The sequence below is a fragment of the Typopeltis vanoorti genome, chromosome 2, assembly GCF_054136105.1.
Source record: "Typopeltis vanoorti isolate ZY-2024b chromosome 2, IOZ_Tvanoo_1.0, whole genome shotgun sequence".
Lineage (NCBI taxonomy): Eukaryota > Metazoa > Arthropoda > Arachnida > Uropygi > Thelyphonidae > Typopeltis > Typopeltis vanoorti.
Genome location: NC_143550.1, coordinates 12,943,461 through 12,966,198, shown reverse-complemented (window position 1 = coordinate 12,966,198; position 22,738 = coordinate 12,943,461). Strand labels below are relative to the sequence as shown.

Below are 22,738 nucleotides of genomic sequence, written 5' to 3'. Positions count from 1 at the left end.
TAAAAAAATAATAAAAACCAAAAAATGGACAGTTTCCGGAAATGGCTAAATTCCATAACAGTCGAAACAAAAATGGAGTACATAAGAAAAAAGTGCTATTGTAAAGAAAAAAAAAGAAAAAGAAAGAAAAGAAAAAAGTATGAAAACAGAAAAAGATGAACAGTTTTATAACAGGCGTAGAAAAGTCTACGAAACACATTTATACAGTATACACATAAATACAAATAATAGCATTAGTAAAAAAAAAATGAGTAACTTATTTTGGGAATCTCGAACTGTGGAAAATAAAGACGTAAATATCATGAAACAAGAATCACCTGACAGAAAATATTACAACGTCAGAAATCAACTAATATTGTAAAGTGAAAAAGTATTGTACAGAAATGTAAAGAATATTGTAAAACGAAAAAGATACTATGATTAGAAACGAAATATAGGAAAATCACCAGGAGAAGACAAATATGGATGGTATATAAAAATGATGAAAAATTTAAAGAAAGACTCTTGAAATTCTTTAATAAGATTTAGATTACTGGAGTAATTCGTAATTGCTTGGAAGCACTGGTTATACAGATTTATAAAAAAGAAAAAAAAAGAGGACTAAAGATGACTCCACTAACTAAGGGGGTGGATAAGACTGTTAAATGAAGATCACAATAAATAAATAAATAAATTGACAATATAAAATAAATTTGAAAAGAGTAGAATAGGAAGACCAAGAGTTGATGGCATGAGAGTGAAACAGGCAACCAGCTATGGAACCATGTTAGGAAGAAGAAATGGATGATTACTTTTTTTAATTTAGCAACTGTCTATTCTTTTAAATAAATTACTATGAGAAATTTCAGCAGCATGGGTAATTCGAATTTGCAAATTAGCCACGATTGAATATCATGTTCACAAGTTTTAGAGGTTTAGTGTTTGAAAATGTGATCAAAGTTCTGTAATCTGATTTCGTCCGTTTCTGGGGAAGGCCCCTTCACAACTGAAGGAGCCTTTCCTTCGGTTGTGAGATTGCATCTTTCAGTTCCAGTTTGGTTACGAGTGGAAAACAAACGGTATTCATTTGACATTGGATTGATAATTTTGTGTTCGATTCATCGGATTTTTTTTTTTTTTGAGTTGTGTGATGTTATGAAGATATAGTTACTGTAAATGACTCTACCAGTTCTTTTTGGTTCATCTTCCTACAATATTAAAGCAATATTTTTGCAAGGTTTGTTGCCTAATTTTTTGTCGTTTCTGTAAACAGGAATTGCTCTCTTCTAAAGTTGATACATAATTTATTTTAATTAGTCAGTTCCAGTTTGGATTTTTATAAAGATATCAGTGGTGGTTTTTTGCAATGCATGTAGAGTGCTCCGAGTATGGTAGTATTTTGCAATGTCTGGAAGAAGTGAACGCAGTACTGTGTAAAAGTTGCGATAAAACAGTGTTCAGCGAGTTTGGTCATTATTACTGATGACGATGATGATGTGTATATGCTGATGTGATCTCTACATGATTATGCTAGTGAATTCCTAAGTATTTTTTCTCTTTATGGAAGTTTATAATCAGGTATATGCTGTACTTGAGGAACTTTTATCTGGTCTCTTTCGACTAAAGGTGAGTTACCAGGTCTCATACAGAGGTAGAGGGGTTTCTACAGGAAACTCGAGTTTTTCGTCCCTCAAAACAGACAAATCGGCCAGTAGAACACACGCAATTTACAGACAAGAATACTTAAAGGCATAAGGAAACCGCCTTATCGTCTTATTACAGTTGGGAAGTCCAGGGATACTTGGAAAGCCATGGGCTCTTAAGTGTCTGTTATAAGACACTGATAATGATGTGCTGTACTGACTTAATATCTCAAAATATGTGTTAGTGGTTGATTCCTTGGGCTTCTATAACTTTCTGTATATATATAATATATATATATATATATATATATATATATATATATATATATATATATATATATAATCTCAGGATTTTGGTGGTGAATCGTACGATCACTAGTGGTGGTCTCTTTCGTTGCGGTCCTCGATTAGCGGTGGTGATGTCTGCAGTTGTGGCCAATATACTGATTATAGTACCAATCGATTAAGTATTAGAGAGATTAAATCTTCTCTCCTTTTCTATGGCATGCCATCTATCTGCAGTTTTGTTTTTCGTTCTTTCTGCATTACATTTTCCATTTGAAGTAAGTACGCGTTTCATTATTTTTGCATTCTTTATTTTCTCACTTAAGGCGTTATTTTTCCATTGCTGCCAACAGATTCAGTTCTAAATCGCGTTCTGGTAAGCACTTCACTATTATTCTGCTCTAGATAGTGTTCAGAATCCGGAAATTTTGCGTTAATTTGTTCCATAACTTATAACAATAAAGTATTGCTTTTACTACATGTTTGAACGAATCTAAATTATCGGCAATGATGAAATCAGGAAGTGACTTTCGTTGCTACATTCCACTACTTTAGGGCAGTGATTTTTTTTTTAATTATTATTTTTTAAATCTTAAAATTGTCGATAGAGCCATTCTGTGTGTTTGGTTACTTCTTTTGCTTTTCAAGCGGTTTCTGATCCTGGAGCACTGGTGCTCGACACCGGTGCTCCACTTCATGGGTGATGAATGGGACGGCCATACTGATCAGGCTATCGACAGAGGCTACAGGATATTCTCACAGCCATTGACTCACTGCACTTCTTGCATGTATACGGGTAAGCGATCTTGACTCTTTCGGTAACCTTCAGAATAAACTTTTGTTGCCTGGTCAGTAGGGAGGAAGGTTACTGCTAGGCAAATACATCATTAAAGAGAACGATGTATTTTCTTTTTCTGAGGTTTATTTGCTACATTTTAAATTGCAGATTCAACAACGCTGTAGTTGAATAAATGATAAGAATTTTTAATAATAATGATTAAAATTTTTAATAATAATGATAAAGGCTAATGTGTATCTCATGTACACACAACACACACACACACACACACACACACACACACACACACACACACACACACACACACACACACACACACACACACACACACACACACACACACACACACACACACACACACACACACACACACACACACACACACACACACACACACACACACACACACACACACACACACACACACACACACACACACACACACAGGGTTTCAAAAAGAATGACCCGATTTCAAATAATTATATTTAATAATGAAAACGTGGTATAGTTACAAAATAAATGACCATGTATGAAGTAACGCCTAAAGTTTACTAAGCATAGCGGCTATTTGTGCGCTATTTGGTTATCTAGCGGTCGACATGTCAAACTCTGGGTCAAGGCCGTTCACTTGGTACAAGTCGCATTCATTTATGGTTCGTGGTGCAGAGATATACAAAAATTGTACAGTACAATTTTCAAATAAAGACATTCTTTTAAAAACACCCTGTATATATATATATATACAAAAATAGGCTAATGATGACAGATACGATGACCGTACAAGTAGTTAATATTAATTGCACATACAGCTTTTGAAGCTAAATGTTTAACTTATTCCTGTAGTTTCCTGCGTCTATATATATTGCGTGTATTCTTCTAACCTGTGTTACGGAATGAAAAACTCTCTGTCGCCTTCGTATGAAAAAGCTAACTTACTTTCGGATGAAATAGCCTGATAAACGTTTTTCACATTCTTGGGATGCGAACTCTGGTTTTTCCGACCAAAGGGCATCTTCGAAACTGACTGAACTACCGAGACTAAGAATGATAATAATAATTGTACTAGATGTCACACATCTGATTAATTCAGTGTTTCGTAGTCGTTATTTTTATTTCGCTATTTCTGTTACTATTTTTTTATTTTTTATTTTCATTTACAACCCCTTGCACGGGTAAGAGCACGTGCACGGTTGAAAACCTATAGTATGTTAGTATCGTAGCTCAGGTAGGGAATATATATATATATATATATATATATATATATATATATATATATATATAATGTGTGTGTGTGTGTGGGCGTGCGTGCGTGCGTGTTTTTTAATTACGTCTGTTCTCTTAGCTGGTGTCTGAGGAAAGGAAACTCGTGTTTTCCGCAGGGCGAACTCACTGTCAGTGAAAGCCATGATGAAAATTCTTCGACTGATAGACGGAATTCGAACCCAGTTCTTTATAAGCAAATGGCTTGTTCAAAATCGAATGAGCTACAATAAAAAAAATTGCTAGTCAGGTTTAGTTAAACTGATTTTTTTAAGTGCTAGGAATTGCCGTGCACTTTTTTTGTTTGTATCACGTTGTGATATTGTGCAATTTTTATTCGAGGAGCCTTGATATTCCTTTTGGAGAACTAAAAATTAAATACAACGGTTTCAATTTAAGGCACCTAATATGTTTGACTGATTGTTTTCTATACTTGTTTCATTTCAGATTTTTTAAAATAAAATATGTATTATTTCGACAGTAGAACCATACTTGTTCAGACATTAAAAATATTGTGTTAGGATTATGGACATCTAGGCGCCGCTTGTTGAGCAGTCTCTTCACTGCGGGCTGCTTAAATTAGTGATAGACTTGGGCCATATCTTGAATTGGCCACTGGAGATTGAATTGCCTACCCAGTATCCAAAGTCAGATAGGGCTAAAACTGCCTCGCTAACTCCCACTACAAGAATACAAGGCGTTAGCTGATTTTTTTTTTAAGTTAAAAACCCAACAAATTCCTTCAATTTCGTAGGTGAGTTAGGTATCCTAGACTTTGGGTAGGATAACGTATGCTATCCTACCGAAAGCATTTAGTACAATTAGTATTTTTTTCTTCTTTCTCCAAGATAGCTGTCCTAGACCGAAATGTGTAGAGCCTTGTCCAATTGGTCCCATAAAAACACAATGTTCTGTAGATAAACCGTGCAAGAATGGAGTATGCTGTCCCATGTGTTGCGGAGACACTTTCTGTTTGAAAAGTAAGTACAACCACAAAAATTACATATAAATAATTATGAACTGTTTAGTAATGAAGTTATTATTCGCTTATCCCTATTTTACACAAAGTAGAAATGTCCTGAAGCGCAAACGTACTATGGTGGTAAGCGCAGTAAAAATGTTATATTTTTATTCATTTCCAGTCCGCGCGGATAGTCTAGTGACTTTGCTCTTCGCAACCATATGCTTGGGGAAGGGGTGTCCTGGGTTCGATTCCCGTTGGCGGCGTGAGGAGTTCAAGGATCTTCCTCAGCCATAGCCAAAGTAGCCGGTCTTGGGAGTGGACAGCAGGGTTTTTCCGCCAGTTTATCTGGTGTTTTTCATTATTATATCTGGGTCAGTATTCCTGACTGTAATCCGTGTGTGTGTCCTCAGACCGGTTTGCCTGCACACACACGGATTACAGTCAGGAATACTGACCCAGCCATAGGTCTGATTTGTTAGCCTATGCCGGTTCCGGAGCCCGGATAAAATTTGGAGGGACTAGATGGTACCGTAAAAAGGGGGAACGCTGTATCATCACACTGAATTCCTTTTATTTATTTATTTATTCATTTCCAGAAATAATCAAAACATGGGGGTCAAATTCCTAATGGGTGAACTTTACACCAACAACGCAGCTTACGAGGGCGATCTGAAAAGTTCTCGGCCTAATAATGAAAACACGAATTTATAATTTCAAAATTATTTTTATTTTTCAACATAATCTCCTTAAGACTAATACATTTATTCTAGCGATGCTCCAGTGCCATTATCCCGTCCCTGTTGTGGTTCTAACTAAGATCTGCAAAATATCCCCCGACAACTGCAATCGCCTCTTGATCCAAAGAAAAACACTGACCAGTGAGGAAGAGTTTTAGTTCTGGGAAGAGATGCAAGTCAGAGGGAGCCAAATCTGGGGAATCGGGTGGATGTTCCAACAATTCATAGTGTAGATCCCTTAATTTTCCCATTGCCAAAGCACCTTTGTGGGCAGGTACATTGTCCTGATGAAAGATGATTTTTTTTTCTTCTGTAAACCCGGTCTTTTCTCACGAAAAGACCCTAACCACTTCATCAATGGGTAAAAGATCGGAACAACATTCCCCTATTATTGTTTTACACTTTTCAAGATAATCTATAAACAAAATTCCTTTAGCCTCCCAAAAGACCGATGTCACGACCTTTCCTGCTGATAGAACCGACTTTGTCTTCTTTGGCGCTGAACAACTGGCTTTTGTCCACTGTTTTGACTGCTGTTTGGATTCTAGTGTGTAATGGGGATTCAAGTCTCATCCATAATAATAAATCGACGCACAAAATCAGTTTTATTCTTGTTAAAACGCTCCGAGCACTGTCCAATTTTAATGCGAGTGCGTTTTTGATCTGCTGTGAGCAACCTCGCCACCCATCTTGCACAGAGCTTTTTCATTTGCAATTCTTCATGCAAAATACATCCTGCACGTTCTTTTGCCTATAGTCTCAGCAATTTCACACTTTACTCGCCGTTCATCCAATATCATATCATGCACTTGATCAATGATTTCTGGTGTTGTTACACTTTTTGGACTTCCTTCACGTGGATCATCTTCAAGGCTGGTACGGCCACGTTTAAACTCAGCAGCCCATTTCTTAATTGTCGAAAACGAAGAAACGAAGGTGAAGACTGCCCATAAACTTTTATGAAATTCGAATGAATTTGTTTTGGCGTTAAACCTTCATTTATAAAGAATTTTATTACTGCACGATACTCAATTGTATCCATTTTAAGGGATACAAACAACACATTTGCTTCAGACATCTGCATAAAACAAACTACTTGATAGAATCACTTGCAAATTCAAATGGATGCTTATGGCAGATGTATACCAACTTACAAAAAAAAATCTTGCCAATATTGCTGCCATCTATGGTGGAGGACTGGAACTTTTCAGACCTCTCTCGTACTTTCTCCATGTTCACTGGAGGAAAGGAGACAAGACCCCGATGAACGTAACAATATGACTAATGAACTGGCTGATCGTAACATAAATAAATATTTCTAAGATGACTTGAAGAAGGAAGAGAGAAAGTATCCAGAGAGAGACCATCTCTGCAGAGATGGAAAAGATGCTCTGCTTGAGGAACGAGGTTTAGAGCTTTGCAAATAGCATGCATCATGTAGCTGTCATTTGCAGTAATTCTGAAGGAAATCGGATTTATATAATAAAATAAAAGAGTAAAATTGTCTTTAATGAGTTCTGTTTGTCATCATTACCAATAACTGTTGGGTATTTACCTTTTTATCATCCACCTTTCTCTTTATACACTTAACCGAAGTTAAGTGCATTCTGTGGGTGCTAGATAAGAGCCAAAGTTCCAAATTCTAATAATGATTGTAATGTCCGTACATGTTCTATGGTCTATTTTATTTTCTAAATTCGCAGAATTTAAAAATCCAACTATTTTACTTGAAGAAATCAGGATTAAAAAATTCCGATTCTCTTCAGCAAAAAAAGAAAAAAAAAAGAAAAACAGGTACAGGTAGCATTTAGTACAATTACTATTCTATTTGTTTTTAAATTCTTTCATCGAGGAAGCTGTTGTTGACCGAAATGTATAGTCCCTTGTCCAATTGTCCCCAAAATAAGCTAATTGCAGCTGGTTAAAATTTTACTTGCCCGTAGAAAGATCTACAAAAGGGGAATTGGCTGAAAAAATGGAGTACCAATACAGTACTATTAACAACAATACTTGTAAAAGTATTGTAGTAGTATAGTACGACCACACTTTAAAGAGCTTCGCTTGCAGACTTGCCAAGAATAGTGATTCATGCTGAAGAGCGTACGAATTGGTCACCAACTCTCGAAATCACGTGCTTTATTGGTAAAATTTTCCAATGTTATACAAGCAAAATAGTTACCACTTTAAAAACTACAATAATCATAAAAGAGAAGCCAATTTTTCAACGTGTAATAATAAACAACTCATCCCACAATTACGAATTGATTACCCTATTATCGGAATCGACTCTCCTTCTGTTGACATGCACAGAAGTGTCGAAGAGTCTCGAATCTGTGGGCGTATTATAGTAGTAGTATTGTACGTTTCATGTCTGATCAACAACAGTACTTTCGCAATATTGTTGTTGATGAGAATCGAAATTATGCGTAATTCAGAAGAAAACTGAACTTAAAATAAAATAAAACTTAGAATAAAATTAAATTAAATCATAACGTAATGGCATAAACCACGAAGAACAATAATTTTGGTTTAAAGCGAAGAAATTTAGTAAAATCTATTAAATGAAGAATTACTACTCTGCATGAATAAACGAAAACTGATTATTACTTTACTTTACGATTTCGTTATCAGGGGAACCGATGGAATAATAGGTAACGAAATTAGCTCAGGTAGAACATATTTTCATAGCATTTAACAGTTGGGATGTTTTACGATAATTTCTCCAACAATCTTAATTTTTTGTTTCTATTGGACTTCTTTTAGTATCTCATTATTTTAATTTTATATGAAACAGTTCACTATGTGGAAAGTTTATTTGAATTTGTCTGAGAAATTTATCTTTGATTTTTTAGTTGATGTGATATCGCTTCAGATTTTTACTAACCATCACTCGTAAAATAATGAATAGCGATGAAAATATAAAAAATATCCATGGGAATGCCTATTCATAATCCTAAATATCTTCGTAGGTTTCTTCATGAAGAATATAGGAATAGATAACAGCAAGGATAGCATTTCTCCTTCTGTTTTGTATTATCTTTCTCATGAACAATGACCTTGAGCATGTTAAGACCAAGGACCAGTAAAATGACTAAAACACTTCTACAGACCACTAAGTTATGTAATTTTTTTAAATGTATGTGGGGATTACCAACATTTACATATATATTTGCAACATATATATACATATTACATTTACATATTTACATACAACGATTACATATTACATATACATAAACATTTACAAATACATATGTAAACATAATTAAGTTGGAAGTAAACAATTAAAAATGTATCATCACTGAACAAACTTTTAATTTTTATTAAACAAATAAAGGTATCAGTTTCCAATTTGCTGTGGGCAAATCAATGGGTATGACAGCGTCGTCCCGCTGAAACCCCTATTCATCTGCCCACACTCATTTAGCTGATCCCACAACAACATTTTTAGCGCAGTTGATACCATGGGCAAATGAATGGGAATAGAAGTGCCGTCCCGCATTCATCTACCCACAACAACGTTTATGTTTAATCCCCATTCGTCTTCTCACAGCAACTTTTATATTTTATATGAATCCCCATTCATCTGCCCACACTCATTAAGCTCACCCCACGACAACATTTTTAGCGCCGTTTGTACCATGGGCAAATGAATGGGGAATGTCACCACCGTCCCTATGATACCTTCATTCATCTGCCCCAACTACGTTTATCTTTAATCCATATTCATCTACCCACAGCAACTTTTATATGTTATCCCCATTCATCTTCCCATTCTCATCAAGGTAGCCCTAACTTTTATCTTCACGCACTCTCTGATTCGACCTGCGACATGTAAACTGTTCCATTCGCTAAGTGCGTTGTTAGACGAGGGAAAATGTTGTTCTTATCTTACTCCATTCATCATAATACTGAATACGAACTTGACATCTATGGATTCTATCATGAATGACATCCCTTGTCATGTCCAAATCATCCCCTGCATATACCCAAAAATTTCACTCAGAACATCCCAAAGCAATTAATTTCCCCCCACCCCCACTCCCACACACACTTCCGGCCGATACGAATCACCTTATTTTCCTGACGCGTTTTCCATGACCAGCAAAAAAAATTTAAGACATCCTATTATGTGAGGTCATTCCCGATATCTATAAACAGTCCAACCCACGATGTCAGTGGCAAAGTGCCATCCATGTGGTGAGGCGCATTTTCTGGTCCGCGACCGTATGCCGTATATACTGTACTCATGTGATTTGTACTAATTGTGTTATGATGGTGGTTTTAATTATACCCGTCTTTTATCCAGAGGCATAACAGTGGTCATCGTAAATCTGGCAGATTCATTAATCGTGTGCTGGTTTTATTTATATCCGTCCTGTGTGCTGCTTGTATTCGTTACGTTGTGATGTGTGTTTCTATACAATCCATGACCGTACAGATGTTGTTGTCTGCATGTGATGGATTCGGTGTGCTCTGGCATATTCCCGCAAGCGTGATACGGAACTTCGCTAAACGGGAAGCGGGCAGCTATCCTCCTCGCCAGCAGAACTGAGCCTCACTGTAACGTCACTTTGCGTAAATTTCGTTTCATCCCCGAATTCTCCGATTTTGGAAATGGATTAATTCCAAAACCAGTAACGAGAATAATCGGAAACTGTAGCCCAAATAAATAATATGGTATAATTATGTTACTATTTACTTTTAATGAGATGGTTCGGCTTCTCGGCCATTGCAGAGTTGCTGGATATCTGGCTCAATATTGGTCAATTTCAGTCGAAGATCGGCACACACACACTAAGACAGTTTATGTATTTTGTTATTATTTGAAGGAGCGATGAAAATCCTTTCTCAGAAAGACAGGTTCTAGAACACTGCATGACGATTTTCAATGCTTATTCAGATAATTCGAGAAATTCACTTCTCACTGAAGCCGAGATCCAGAATAGAGCCAAACCAAGATCACGGAATTGTATTTTAAGCCCACTGTTACTTGAAAGCTCAATTAATAGTTCTTTTTTCGTTAACGAAAGGTCGTTCTCGTGAGTATAAGCCTGAAACAGATCTCGAACCCACAGAAATTTCTTATAAACATTATTCGGAAAATATGTTTTAAAATTCTGTTCCAGAGTTTTGAGATGGTCACAAACACTTTACAGAAACTCAGCATCAATCATCAAAAAAGACCATTTTCACTAAAAAGGATTCCAATGTTGGAAAAGGCACAAATGATCTTTCTTTTACATAACTAATGCACAACACCCGTTTTTTTTCTCGAATGCCTTTATTTTGTCCTAGGCATCAAGAGTACTTAAAGAAATTCCCTCAAGGGAGAGATTTAGTTCATTTAATTTCGAAAAAAAGTGTCTGAAAGATAGGATAGTGTTGATAACCATGCTTCTTCAACAAGGAGTGATGCAAAATTAGAATTATTCATTTGCAAACAATAAAACTTCATGCCTTTATGGAAATGAGCTTGTTAGTACTTTGCCTCTGGAAATCCAGCGAATTTCAGAATGAGGCAAAAGTTGTATATATTCACTGTCCATTTCATCGCAGAATACTGAAAATAACCTGCTATTTAGCGGTCGAGCCTTAATAAAATTGATTAGCTTTACAGCGTTGTAGAGCAAGTTTTAAATTCTAGTGGCATTCCTTTGGAGGATAACGCTTCCCTATGTTTGAAACAATATTCCCGATTCATATCCAGAGCCACTTACTTGATCATAGAAACAACCCCCAACTATGCCTTCCTGTAAAGGAGCGACCTCCATCCGTAAAGAAGCCCATGCATTTCCCCCACTGGATCCCTCTGTGTATTATGTAATTATTGAGAGTGTAAAATATTTCTTCTCCAGTTGTTCGGGATGACAAAGTTCTACAAAACGGAAGATCGTCATGAATGTTGTTATCATGCGTATATCTTACGTAGCATATGTTAATATGCTACGTAATCTATGTTATTATATTCACGTTAATATGCGCATCATCTGTAACATCAGTAGCCTCGTCTATTTGTGACGCATAATAAGGTCTCTTCTTAACTCTTTCGATTAACTGAGATTCTACGTCACCTGCCATATCATTAATTCTACGACCGACAGTGTCTTTTGAAAGAGGAATCAAATCAACATCTTTCAGTAACTTGTTGCCAAACTGTTTTGACCACATCTTTTATAGCAGGAAGTAGCAAATTTTCCCCCATAGAATGAAGTTCCCTGTTTTTTGCTATGGGCAAACTTAAGAGATAGGATGCTTCCAGTGCCTTGCTATTAATCGAACCCATGTCCGAAACTACATCTTTCCCATGATTTAATGTCGCTAAGCATCGCTGAAATTAGCTTTTTTTTCCCAATTTGCTTATTTTACACATCACAATGTTTAGTTTCTAAATGTCGTCGGAGTTTCGCAGGTTTCATGCACTCGTTCGACAACACTTCATAACACAAAACACACTGAGGTTTCTGTTCACTTTCATCTCCACACCAAGTAAATCCGAATTCCAAATGTGAACTGTTATATTTCCTACTGTATTTTTTCTTTGAACTGCTTGTTTCTTCTACTTTAAAAGTATCAGATTTACTGGCCATTACAACACGTATATCACAATTAGGGTTAGCATCACCTGCTTCATTTGCTCTTCTTTTCAAAGTCCTAGTTCTAAGCCACTTTTCCATTATTAAAAAACGTTTCCGAAAAATATATAAATATATAAATACTGGGGTTAACTCACTTAGCACTTCTGAAGATATATTGAGCCTTGGTTGAAGAAGGGAAACCTTCAATAATAAAAATTAATAAACAACAAGCAATTAGTTGAAATGTGGATAACACATATTCACTTCAAGTCTGACAAAAAAAAACAAAACAAGAGAAGGCAGAAGCAATAAAACCATATTGTTGTTTACTCCGCTCCTCTTATTATTCGTCATTCTGCTGCTACAAATTATTGTAGTGCCAGAATGACGTGTAAAATAAAGGAGGTGTGAAGTAAATAACAATATCGTTTTAGTACTTCCATCTTTGAACATTCTGTTTTTTTTTTTTTTTTTTGTCTCCGTTTGATTTCAATAATTTTTACTTACTAATTCAATTTTAATTTAAATCTGCCTGCGGACCACAGGTTGAGAAACACTCGAATAAGGAATGTCCTTGTCATTATGCAGGAGTATCACGTGGTGACGGTAGAGTAGATAAAGGTTCGAATTCCTTTATAAAGACTGAGCTAGGTGTAATAATTAAAAGAGTGGGACATCTGCATGATACAGAAGAGACCTCATCATCAACACCTTCGCGTTAAAGACAACATTCGAACCCAGGTCTTTCAAAAAGAAAGGAAATAACGCGAGATCAGTGAGAGGCACTTAGACCAGTGATAGTGATAAAAGATTTTCAGATATACCGGACTCAAGGTAAATTGATAATAGAGTTCAACAGTCCATTTCAAGACAAATGGGCGGTCGGTCATATTGTTTAATCCCATTTTCTAATATTTCATGCTCCCGCAAAAGAGCAAAGCTCTTTTTCGGGATTTACCTATAATTTTCAGAAGAGGTTTGTATTTTGTACAGGTGACTTTGTCACGGTCAAAGGAATGATAGATTTTCTTTCACTCAAAGAAAGGTTGGAATTTCGTCTACAAGGAGAGGTTAAGTTCCTTTATAAAGACTGAGCGATGTCCAATGTTATTATATCTGATAAGCGATAAGCGGCATGATTTTTTGTCCGATTTATCTGTGTTTGTGGAATGAAATATAAAAGAATTGCGAATGAAGAACACTGCTCTTCCTAATGAAGCCAGCGAACTTGCCTTTCGTCGCAAAATCCTTATGAAGATTGCTCCCATCCGAAATGAATTTTAACCGAAGTCTTTCCGAGTGGAGGGCAAAATTAAGAAACTTTCTGTCGTTTATTCCTAAAGTGAAGTCGTCGGTCATATGTGTAGTGGCGATGTGTTTCCCCCCCCCCCCCATAAAAAAAAGATCATCCTGCCATGTAAAGAGGACGAAGAAAGCAATGACAAACTGAATGAACTGAGTGTGATGACAGTAATGAATTCTTGTTAAAACGCTTTCGTTCAATAGAGAGCTAATCATGGTAAATATAGATATTGCGATCTGATAAACAAATGCCATACTGTACATTCAGTTATAAAATTAAAACATTAACTTCGTAGATTTTTCCTTTTATATATTGAAGTTTATGACTATTTAAGCATATTTAATACTTTCTTTCTTAAGTATATAAAGTATATGTGTTTAATCTTGAATTTTATAATCTAAATAGCTAACAATTAAGCCGCTATGAATATAAAATTGTATTTATTAATACGTTTTGATATTCTGATCTTATGATTAATGATGTTATTATTTTTATTGCAGAAAGGGACTGACTAAATCATTGCGCTGATGTAAACTGTGCATATGCTGCATTTCAAACAGTGAAGAAGAATTAATCCATGGAATTCTTAGAAATTCTTCAGATTTATGGAACCACATCAGATTAAACAAGTTTCTATAAATTCGAGTTTCATACTTCGAAAAAATTCTCGAATTTGTGTCATCAAATTAATAGAGGAATAAGTAGGCAAAATTATGTACACAATTTCCATAATTTTAGTTCAAAATGACAATGACTGTAACACAATTCGATTTAAAAATAATAAAAATAACTAGAAGTTGGCATGATTTTATGAAAACTGTAAACCTACTCACGAATCTCTTGAGGATCTACTAGTCGCATCCGATTTATCGAAAGTTTTCTCATTATTATTATTTTTCATGAAAATGCACACAAAACCTTTCACGTTAAACATGGCGTCTAAAAAAAAGAAAGTTTTCTAGAAAACTTTCTAGAAAACTGTAGAAGGTTTTCAGACAAAACCATTCTACATTAATTTTTCTACTACTAATGCTAGTTAATAAATGCACAGGTTTTGATACACATGACATCAATTAAACAAGAGTAATTATAGTAGATCAACATTGATCAATGTAGATAAACGTTGAAGAACTTTACATATTTTTTCTAACAGGCTGCTTTACATACATTTCTAATAGATAACGATACAGAATATGCAGTTGTTGTTATTGTGACTCTTCACTGGATAATTGTATGCCATTGTGGCAACAGCATACAATTTTCTTTGCGTTACCTTAAGATAAGACCTAAGAAATTGCAATATACAGGGTGTTCGGGATAAATTTGACATATTTATAATTAATTATATTTTTCCGTAAGTTACATGTATTAACACACACTTCTCTTCATTTAAAAGTTTGGACCCTTCTTCATTCATATACAAGATGTCAGAAAGGATGGATAGCTGGAACCCACCTGAATCATGGAAGAGAATAACTTGTATCATGATGATTCGTGCCCGCCATCAAAATAAGGATATTACGACTGCTGCCCAATGCTCACTGAATACAGTAAAAACAATCAGGCATGAACTAGAGACTTGCAATGGTGACTACGAGGATGTAGCAAGAAGAAAGATCCCAGCAGACGATCTGATTGCGTTCGTACAGCAGAATTCCTCGCAAATCTGCAGGAACAGGTGTTGAAGAACCCTGGCATTGGAATTCGGGCTTTGTTCGTGGAGTTGCTAACTGTAGTCAAGCCCTGGATAACAAGGGTAGCCAATGGGAGGCCGTATGTATGGCAGCAGGATTCGGCCCCTTGCCACACCTCTGGGAAACGTCAAAAATGGTTGTCTGAAAATTTCTACGACTTCACCAGTCCAAATGTTTGGCCTCCAAACTCCCCAGACCTTAACCCCATGGATTATTTTGTATGGGGCGCAGTTGAAAAAGACACCAATCGCACTTCCAGTAATACAAAAGCCCAGTTAATGGATAAAATTAAAACAGTTTTTGCGGCCCTTCCCAGGGAGACTGTAGCATCAGCTTGTTCGAGGTTCCGAAGCAGAATTGAAGCTGTGATCGATGCTAATGGTGGTTATTTTGAGTAAATCTTGTTGATAGTATTGTAATTAACTCTGCCTGTAATGTTTTTTTGTCAATTCATTAAATTTAATAGATACAAAGAAGATTTTCTTTTTCCTTACGAAACTGTCAAATTTATCCCGAACACCCTGTATATCAAGTATATTCAAGTATATATATTCAAGTATATATTTAAGTATATATATTTTCAAGTATATATATATATATATATATATATATACTTGAAAAAAATAGATGGTGCCAGTCGCCCTACCGGTATTTTAGAATGTGCTCTAGGAAACCAAAAAGTTGGGAACCCCTGCTTTACATCATAGGATGCTAAGACAACTGCTGTGAAGTCAGCAGTCTCTGTACAGTCGAATAAGGATTAAAACAAGACATAATTTCTTGTGAATTTTATAGAATATTCTTTACAGACAAGTGAAAAAAGTCTTACAATACCAATAAAGATTATAGTATTAGAGAAATGACAGTACTGACTAGTACTGTTAACAAAATATGAAATGAAATAATATTGGCGATATATTAATCTCGATCATAAACCATTTGATTTTATGCTAAGAAATACATTCCATAAGATTATCCCAACTCTAAAGCACGGTGGTAAAAAGGTGTTCCTGTGGAAATGGTTTCAGTACAATGGTATCGGTGCACTTTTGTTATTGTTGAAAACTCAATTACAATAAGCATTATACTGTGATAGACAATCATCATCTGAAGATTACGACCTCGTCGTAATCATCAGATTATGATTGTCTGAAAGATTTCCCTGCTCTCTCGACCTAACCTAGCTAAAGATGAACATTTATGAATGAGGCATGTGAGAAATTAGACGCTTTCTTTAATGACCACAGTTATTTTCGGGTTGAGAAGCGACACATAATTTCCACTGAACTGTATAACAAATTAGCAGAAAGAGTGGGTGGGTTCGTGTATGCATGTGTGTGTGTGTGTGTGTGTGTGTCTGTTCTGCTTTTGGAAATTTTGTGTTTTTTTTTATCTGCCTATTATACGGATATCAAGTGCAGCACTGCATTAAGTATTAGTTACTATACTACTAACTAATGCCGCATTTGTACGTTTGTATTATTATTATTATTATTATTAGTCATGATTCTGCTTTCCACACAATACCGCAATCGCAGAATTGTAAATACATGGTTTGCGGAGTGACAACAGTATAACAATTTGTAGGATGAAATGCAGTGCAGAAATATGGAATGGTCGAGATAGACCTCTTCATTAGGGGAACTTACTAGAGCTTTAGCGAGAGAGTACATCACAATATTTCGTAGACTTTTCCACATCACATTAATGCACTTATTTCACTCACTGGTAGTACAAATCGCACTATTAATTTCCATCAATATACTTTTTTTATTGTGCATCTCATGGATAAAAAAATTTAATTACCACAAGGTTCAATGCGTTACTTATTGCTCCAGGAAAGCTGTACCTTTGTACCTTTGTACCTTTGCATTATTAATCACGGCTCACTTGATCTGAACACACACACACACACACACACACACACACACACACACACACACACACACACACACACACACACACTGTTTAAATCAGTTGCTCGTTTGCAGTTCGTGAAACATTCTGTTGTTACTCATCATTGGGGATCATTTTGTAATATCAGTACTTCTTGTACGTACGTTTCAGAGGAAAAAAATCACAATTGTCATTCATTTTCTTACAAAAATTACATAAATAACTTGTCCCATTAAAATGAAGAATTAAGAAAACAAAAACCTGAATATAAGTTACAATGTTGCATAATAAATTTTATGCAGCATTGTAAGCTTGTGAAATGTCAAACCATATTAAATGTATGGTAATTAATAACCAGCCTGTCTGTCAGTATTGCGCTTAACCTGGTGGGGAGTGTCTTCGCCGACGGAATATCTGTTCGAATCCTACTTTGGCGTGAATTATTGTGAATGCTTTTAAGTAGTTGATGAAATTTTACCAAATTTCCTAACTGTTTCGGGAAAATTATTTATCCAAACCTTTAAGCTATTATTTATTTCATTCTCCTTTTCCTAATAAATCTCGTCAACGAAAGAGTCCAGAAAAAATAGTTGAGTTATTGTTTATAACAATCTCTTCAATTTCGTTATCTCTGCGTTGGCAACTATGAAAATCAGTTGTCTGTCGCATCATTAGCTACGTTTATGCATGATTTATTTAAATGAAATAAAATTATACTAATTTGGTTTCTAGACGGGAATAAAACACGAACACATGATTTACAATTTTAAATTTAATTAAAATTTAATTTAATTTCATTTAGTACGAAATTGAATTAAGAACCTAAAAGCGAAGGTTAACATAATAACATAAAATAAGGCAGAATCTTATACTACAACACAACACAAATTGCCTGTATAAAATGGTAATTCATTCATTCTTTTAATTCAATGTACTTCCAGAAGTCGTGCGTTCCTTAAAAAATTACCCTTACCAACCATATATAAGTCGTTATAAAGAGATCATTATCCTTATTCTGTGAATGAGGACACTAAATGCAATTTTATGTTATCATCGTGTCATCATCATGTTAAGTTTTCTCTGACATTGCATTGGGTTTAGTATTAAATGAGAGTTTTTATTCGCTTAAGTTTTCTTCGGTCTCCGAAGAGAACCGACGAGGTCTAAATAGCATTTATCTAGTGCACTAATAAAAGGCGATATACGGACGGCTCGAGAGCTATCGTGTCTTTAAAGTAGCGCAAGCTAAGCAAATTCGATACAGAGGATTGGATTCTCTTAAACTGTTCAACTTACGAAACTTTCATAGTTTCTAAAAACATTCGGCTTTAATAATGTTAGATTTTTAATATATTTTGAGGCAATTTACGCCTCCGAAATGAAACCGAGTGGCTCTTTCCTTATTAGTTTATGTCATTAGTTTACTGATGCTTGTTTTAGAATTAAGCAGTTTATTCAGAGGTCAAATTAATTAAGTAAATTATTAAACTTCGTTACCCTTATATTAGAATGAATGACACGTATCACGTGCAGGTGCGTGTTAAGTCGAAACACGGAATTTGTTCTTCAAATTTCTTACATTATTTACAAACACATACAGCTAGTGAAATAAATTTGATGGTTCAAGCAGTCAGACAGAAGTATTACCTCTGCATCACTTCAACCTGGGTATTTTACATCTGGTCTGGCTCCCACTTACGAGACCTCAACAGAGATCAAAACGGGTCTAGGTAGTGACCCTTCCTATAATGCATAGCATCATACATGTCCGCAAGGAGATGTGCTTTGCATTATGGAGAATACGAAGGAAAGTGATCAGAACTTACTCCACCTTTACCACGAGTTGCCCCTGTCCTGAAAGGTTGCTTACGCTTGGATTCTCCGAAACGTTTATAGTTTCTATTCTCGGCACGAAACTCTTGTAGTTTCTATATATTCGGCTTTGAATTCAATATCCACTTAATTTGTATAATAAATACACACAACTAGTTAATGTTTCTAGAAGTACAGTTGGGAGAGGCTTAAGCCATATCAAATGATGAAAGCGCGCGTGTGTGTGTGTGTGTGTGTGTGTGTGTGTGTGTGTGAGAGAGAGAGAGAGAGAGAGAGAGAGAGAGAGAGAGAATTATTTTCCTAAGCGAGATCCTAATAAAAATGCCTTCAACAGTCATAAATAAATACAAACGTACCATCATTCTGCCGTCCATTAAATTAATTGCAGACAACTTAGATATTATTCTCAAACAGTATAACCTGTTTGAGAATAATACTACTACTAATCGTATGATGATACACGGTCGTGAGTCCCCTTTACGAGAAGGTACGGCACCATCTTAGTCCCCCCAAATTTTATCAGGGCTCCGGAACCGGCATAGCTCACGAATCAGACCTATGACTGGATCAGTATTCCTCACTGTAATCCGTGTATGTTCATTGGACAGGTTTGCCTGCTTGCGAAATGAAAATCCCCAGATAAACTGGTGGAAAAACCCTGCTGTCTACGCCGAAGACTAACTTGGCTATGGCTGAGGAAGATCCTTAAGCTCCTCACGTCGTTGACGAGAATATAAAATGACGAGAAAATGAAAGTGGGATTCACAGTACAGACAACAGTATCTTCAATGCTAAGATCGCCCAAATGATCTCATCTTTCTATAAAAAAGAACCAGGTAAATAAAAGAATTTGCTCCTCTGTGGGACAGGGAGACAGACTCATCGGCAGAATTCATGTGAAAGAACATTTAAAAGACGTTCACAAAAAAAAGATGATAATAATAATAACACACATCATATTTAAAATTAGTGCAACAGGGAAAAGATGAAGTCTGTCATTCTTAACAAAAAACTGTCATTTTTTTCTGGATGTACACATTTGTGTGTAGTTGTACACTTAAAGAATTTAGCGGTTATATTATTAAATTTAAAGAACATGCAAAGGTAATGTGGGGTCAGACTCAGTGCAACAAAATTCAGTGGTTCATCCTCCACTAGTAGTGGCCTCTCTCTCTCTCTCTCTCTACTCCATTACCGAAATAGCAAGAGCTTTGTTAAACCTGACGACACCCAACCGAGCATGATAACTGACACTCGATGCAATTGTGTACTCGTAGAAAAAAATAATAATTTGCAATTAATTAACATCAATATAGCTTAAAATAAAATACAAAATTAATTGCAGTTAAGGACACAAAAAATGTCTTAATATCAAGTTAAGACTAAATATGATAAGAAGGCAAAGCAAAAGTAATTAAGATAAAATAATACAATTCATCGCAAAATAAACTAAACTTACTCAAGAAAAAAAGACCGAGTCTTGAACCTAGCTTTGTTTTATTGATTCATTTTGATAGATTAAGCTCCCAAAGTCCATGTTCACTTTTCCGGATAATTTAATGATTCTTCTCGTAAACTCAATTTTTTACTTTTGAATAATGACATCTAAAACTACATTTCAATGTGGTTGAGTTTAACGATCAGCGTTGCTAATACATCTGCGAAGCGCCTATGAAAGATATTATTACAGGTACCGCTTCATATCCCCCTCTATAAACTACAGCTGTGAAGCTTTAGCCAGTATGAGATGGCCAGACAGGCGTAACATTTGTACATTTTGTTTCTAGGGTGCGGTTCATTTTCCACATTTTCCATGCAACAGAGGAACTAGTTCTTTCTCTCTGTCTCTCTCTGTTATGTTCATCCATCATCCTTTTCATTTCAGTAATAGTACAATAACTATTGTAAAGTGAACTGTAGAAATATATTAACCACATACATGAAGATTGCACAACTAGTAGCACCGATATTGTAAAACTCGTTGGCTATCCACATACAGTTTCCAAAACACACACACACACACACACACACACACACACACACACACACACACACACACACACACACACACACACACACACACACACACACACACACACACACACACACACACACACACACACACACACACACACACACACACACACACACACACACACACACACACACACACACACACACACACACACACACACACACACACACACACACACACACACACACACACACACACTCTCTCTCTCTCTCTCTCTCTCTCTCTCTCTCTGACTCATAGTCAGAACATCTGCGTGTGCTAATCATCGTACTAATATTCTGAAATACACCCACACACACCACATATGCATCTACTCCCTTGCAGGAAAGCGAGTTCGAGAGAGCAAGAGACATTATGTTATTTATAATACATATACACTGGTATCCAAAGCAAAGAATGAACTACATTTTTACCTGTATGTGAAAACATTTTCATGATTATAGCTAAATGTGCACATAAATTTATTGCCAGCATACTAATAAATTATGGTATGCTGGCAATAAAATCTGTTATAAATTTCGCAAATAAATTGCAATACGTTTTTGGCAAAGGTTACAAAATTTTCTAATGACGTAGTTAAGGAATTAATGTACAGAAAACTATGTGGAGAGACAATTCAGTATGGAATATGTTCATCCCGAACTGCGATGAAGCTCTCACAACATCGTACCATGCTTAGCACCAAATATTTAGGAGTTCTTGAAGCAAACTGATCGATTCCTCTTTCAGAGTAAGGATAAGGCCTTTTTATTTTCTGGAGAGGAATTTTGAGCAGCAATGCATCTCCCTGTTGTGTCCTAAACGTGTTCTATGGGATTCTAATCTAATCTATCAGGAGACCCTACTGGCCAATCGATTCGATTAATATCCTCTGTCTCCAGAAGTATATAATCGGTTAGTGTACGATGTAATTTGGCATTGTCATCCATTAAAATGAATTCTTCGTCTAGAGCACCACGGAACAATTTAACATAACGTTTACAGTCCTCATTGACCGAAGCTCAGGGACGAATATCTCCAAGAAGACCAGCATACGTACGGACTGACCAGCCAGGTCTCTCGATCTCTATCCTATTGAATATTTGTTGAAATGCTTTAGGTAGACGTGCTATTGCCGTCAATCCCCTCCCCGAAACCTAGAATGACTTAAGAGGGTTTACAGGAGCAATGGTTATTGTTATCAATCGAGCTCCTGGACACCATTTTAAACAGTATAAAATATAGTTGTGCTGGCTGTATTGCTGTGAGGGGTGGTGATCACATAAATTAGAGAACTGAAAGAAACCTGATGTGTTCATTATGACCTCTTGTTCTTGGCCATTGTCTTCATGTATTCATTTGATAGTGAATTATTTAAAGTTTTTGTGAGTATTTCTTGCCCACCCGTATCATACTGCTTTTAACCGAAATGCATAAAAATTAATCACACAATTCTTAGGTTATCGTGATATTTGTCTTTGTTCCTTATTTATAAAAACTAGCGCATTTCTCTTGATGCGTGAGACAGTAAGCCAGCATTTCCATCAGTGGTGAAAATATTTCATGTTTTTTTTTTTTCCAGATTGCGATGATCACATCCCTTTTTCTTTCATTTAGCTGCGAATTTTGAAAAAAGAAGCATCATAAGAATAAGAAATGTTTCCAGTCACAATCATTTTATGTAGGAATTTTTGCCCAGGGAAGACAAGCGAGTGGGAGCACTGTTAAAATACTTCGGCAGGAAACATAAGAG

General features: G+C 35.8%; 1 protein-coding gene and 1 long non-coding RNA gene across 2 annotated transcripts in view; both read left to right on the top strand.

The window, feature by feature from the left end:
* LOC150108825 (uncharacterized) overlaps nt 1-14,220 on the top strand; it is a 31,894-nt gene extending 17,674 nt beyond the window's left edge. The window contains exons 4-5 of the mRNA XM_090403567.1: nt 4,815-4,946; nt 14,049-14,220. Coding sequence (XP_090259693.1) covers nt 4,815-4,946; nt 14,049-14,059 — 143 coding nt within the window. The 3' untranslated portion in view covers nt 14,060-14,220. The remainder of the gene's footprint in view (nt 1-4,814; nt 4,947-14,048) is intronic.
* A 4,427-nt stretch (nt 14,221-18,647) lies between these two features.
* Nucleotides 18,648-22,738, top strand: part of LOC150108824 (uncharacterized) — a 41,668-nt gene continuing 37,577 nt past the window's right edge. Inside the window, exon 1 of the long non-coding RNA XR_016550496.1 lies at nt 18,648-18,671. This is a non-coding gene — a long non-coding RNA (uncharacterized LOC150108824). The remainder of the gene's footprint in view (nt 18,672-22,738) is intronic.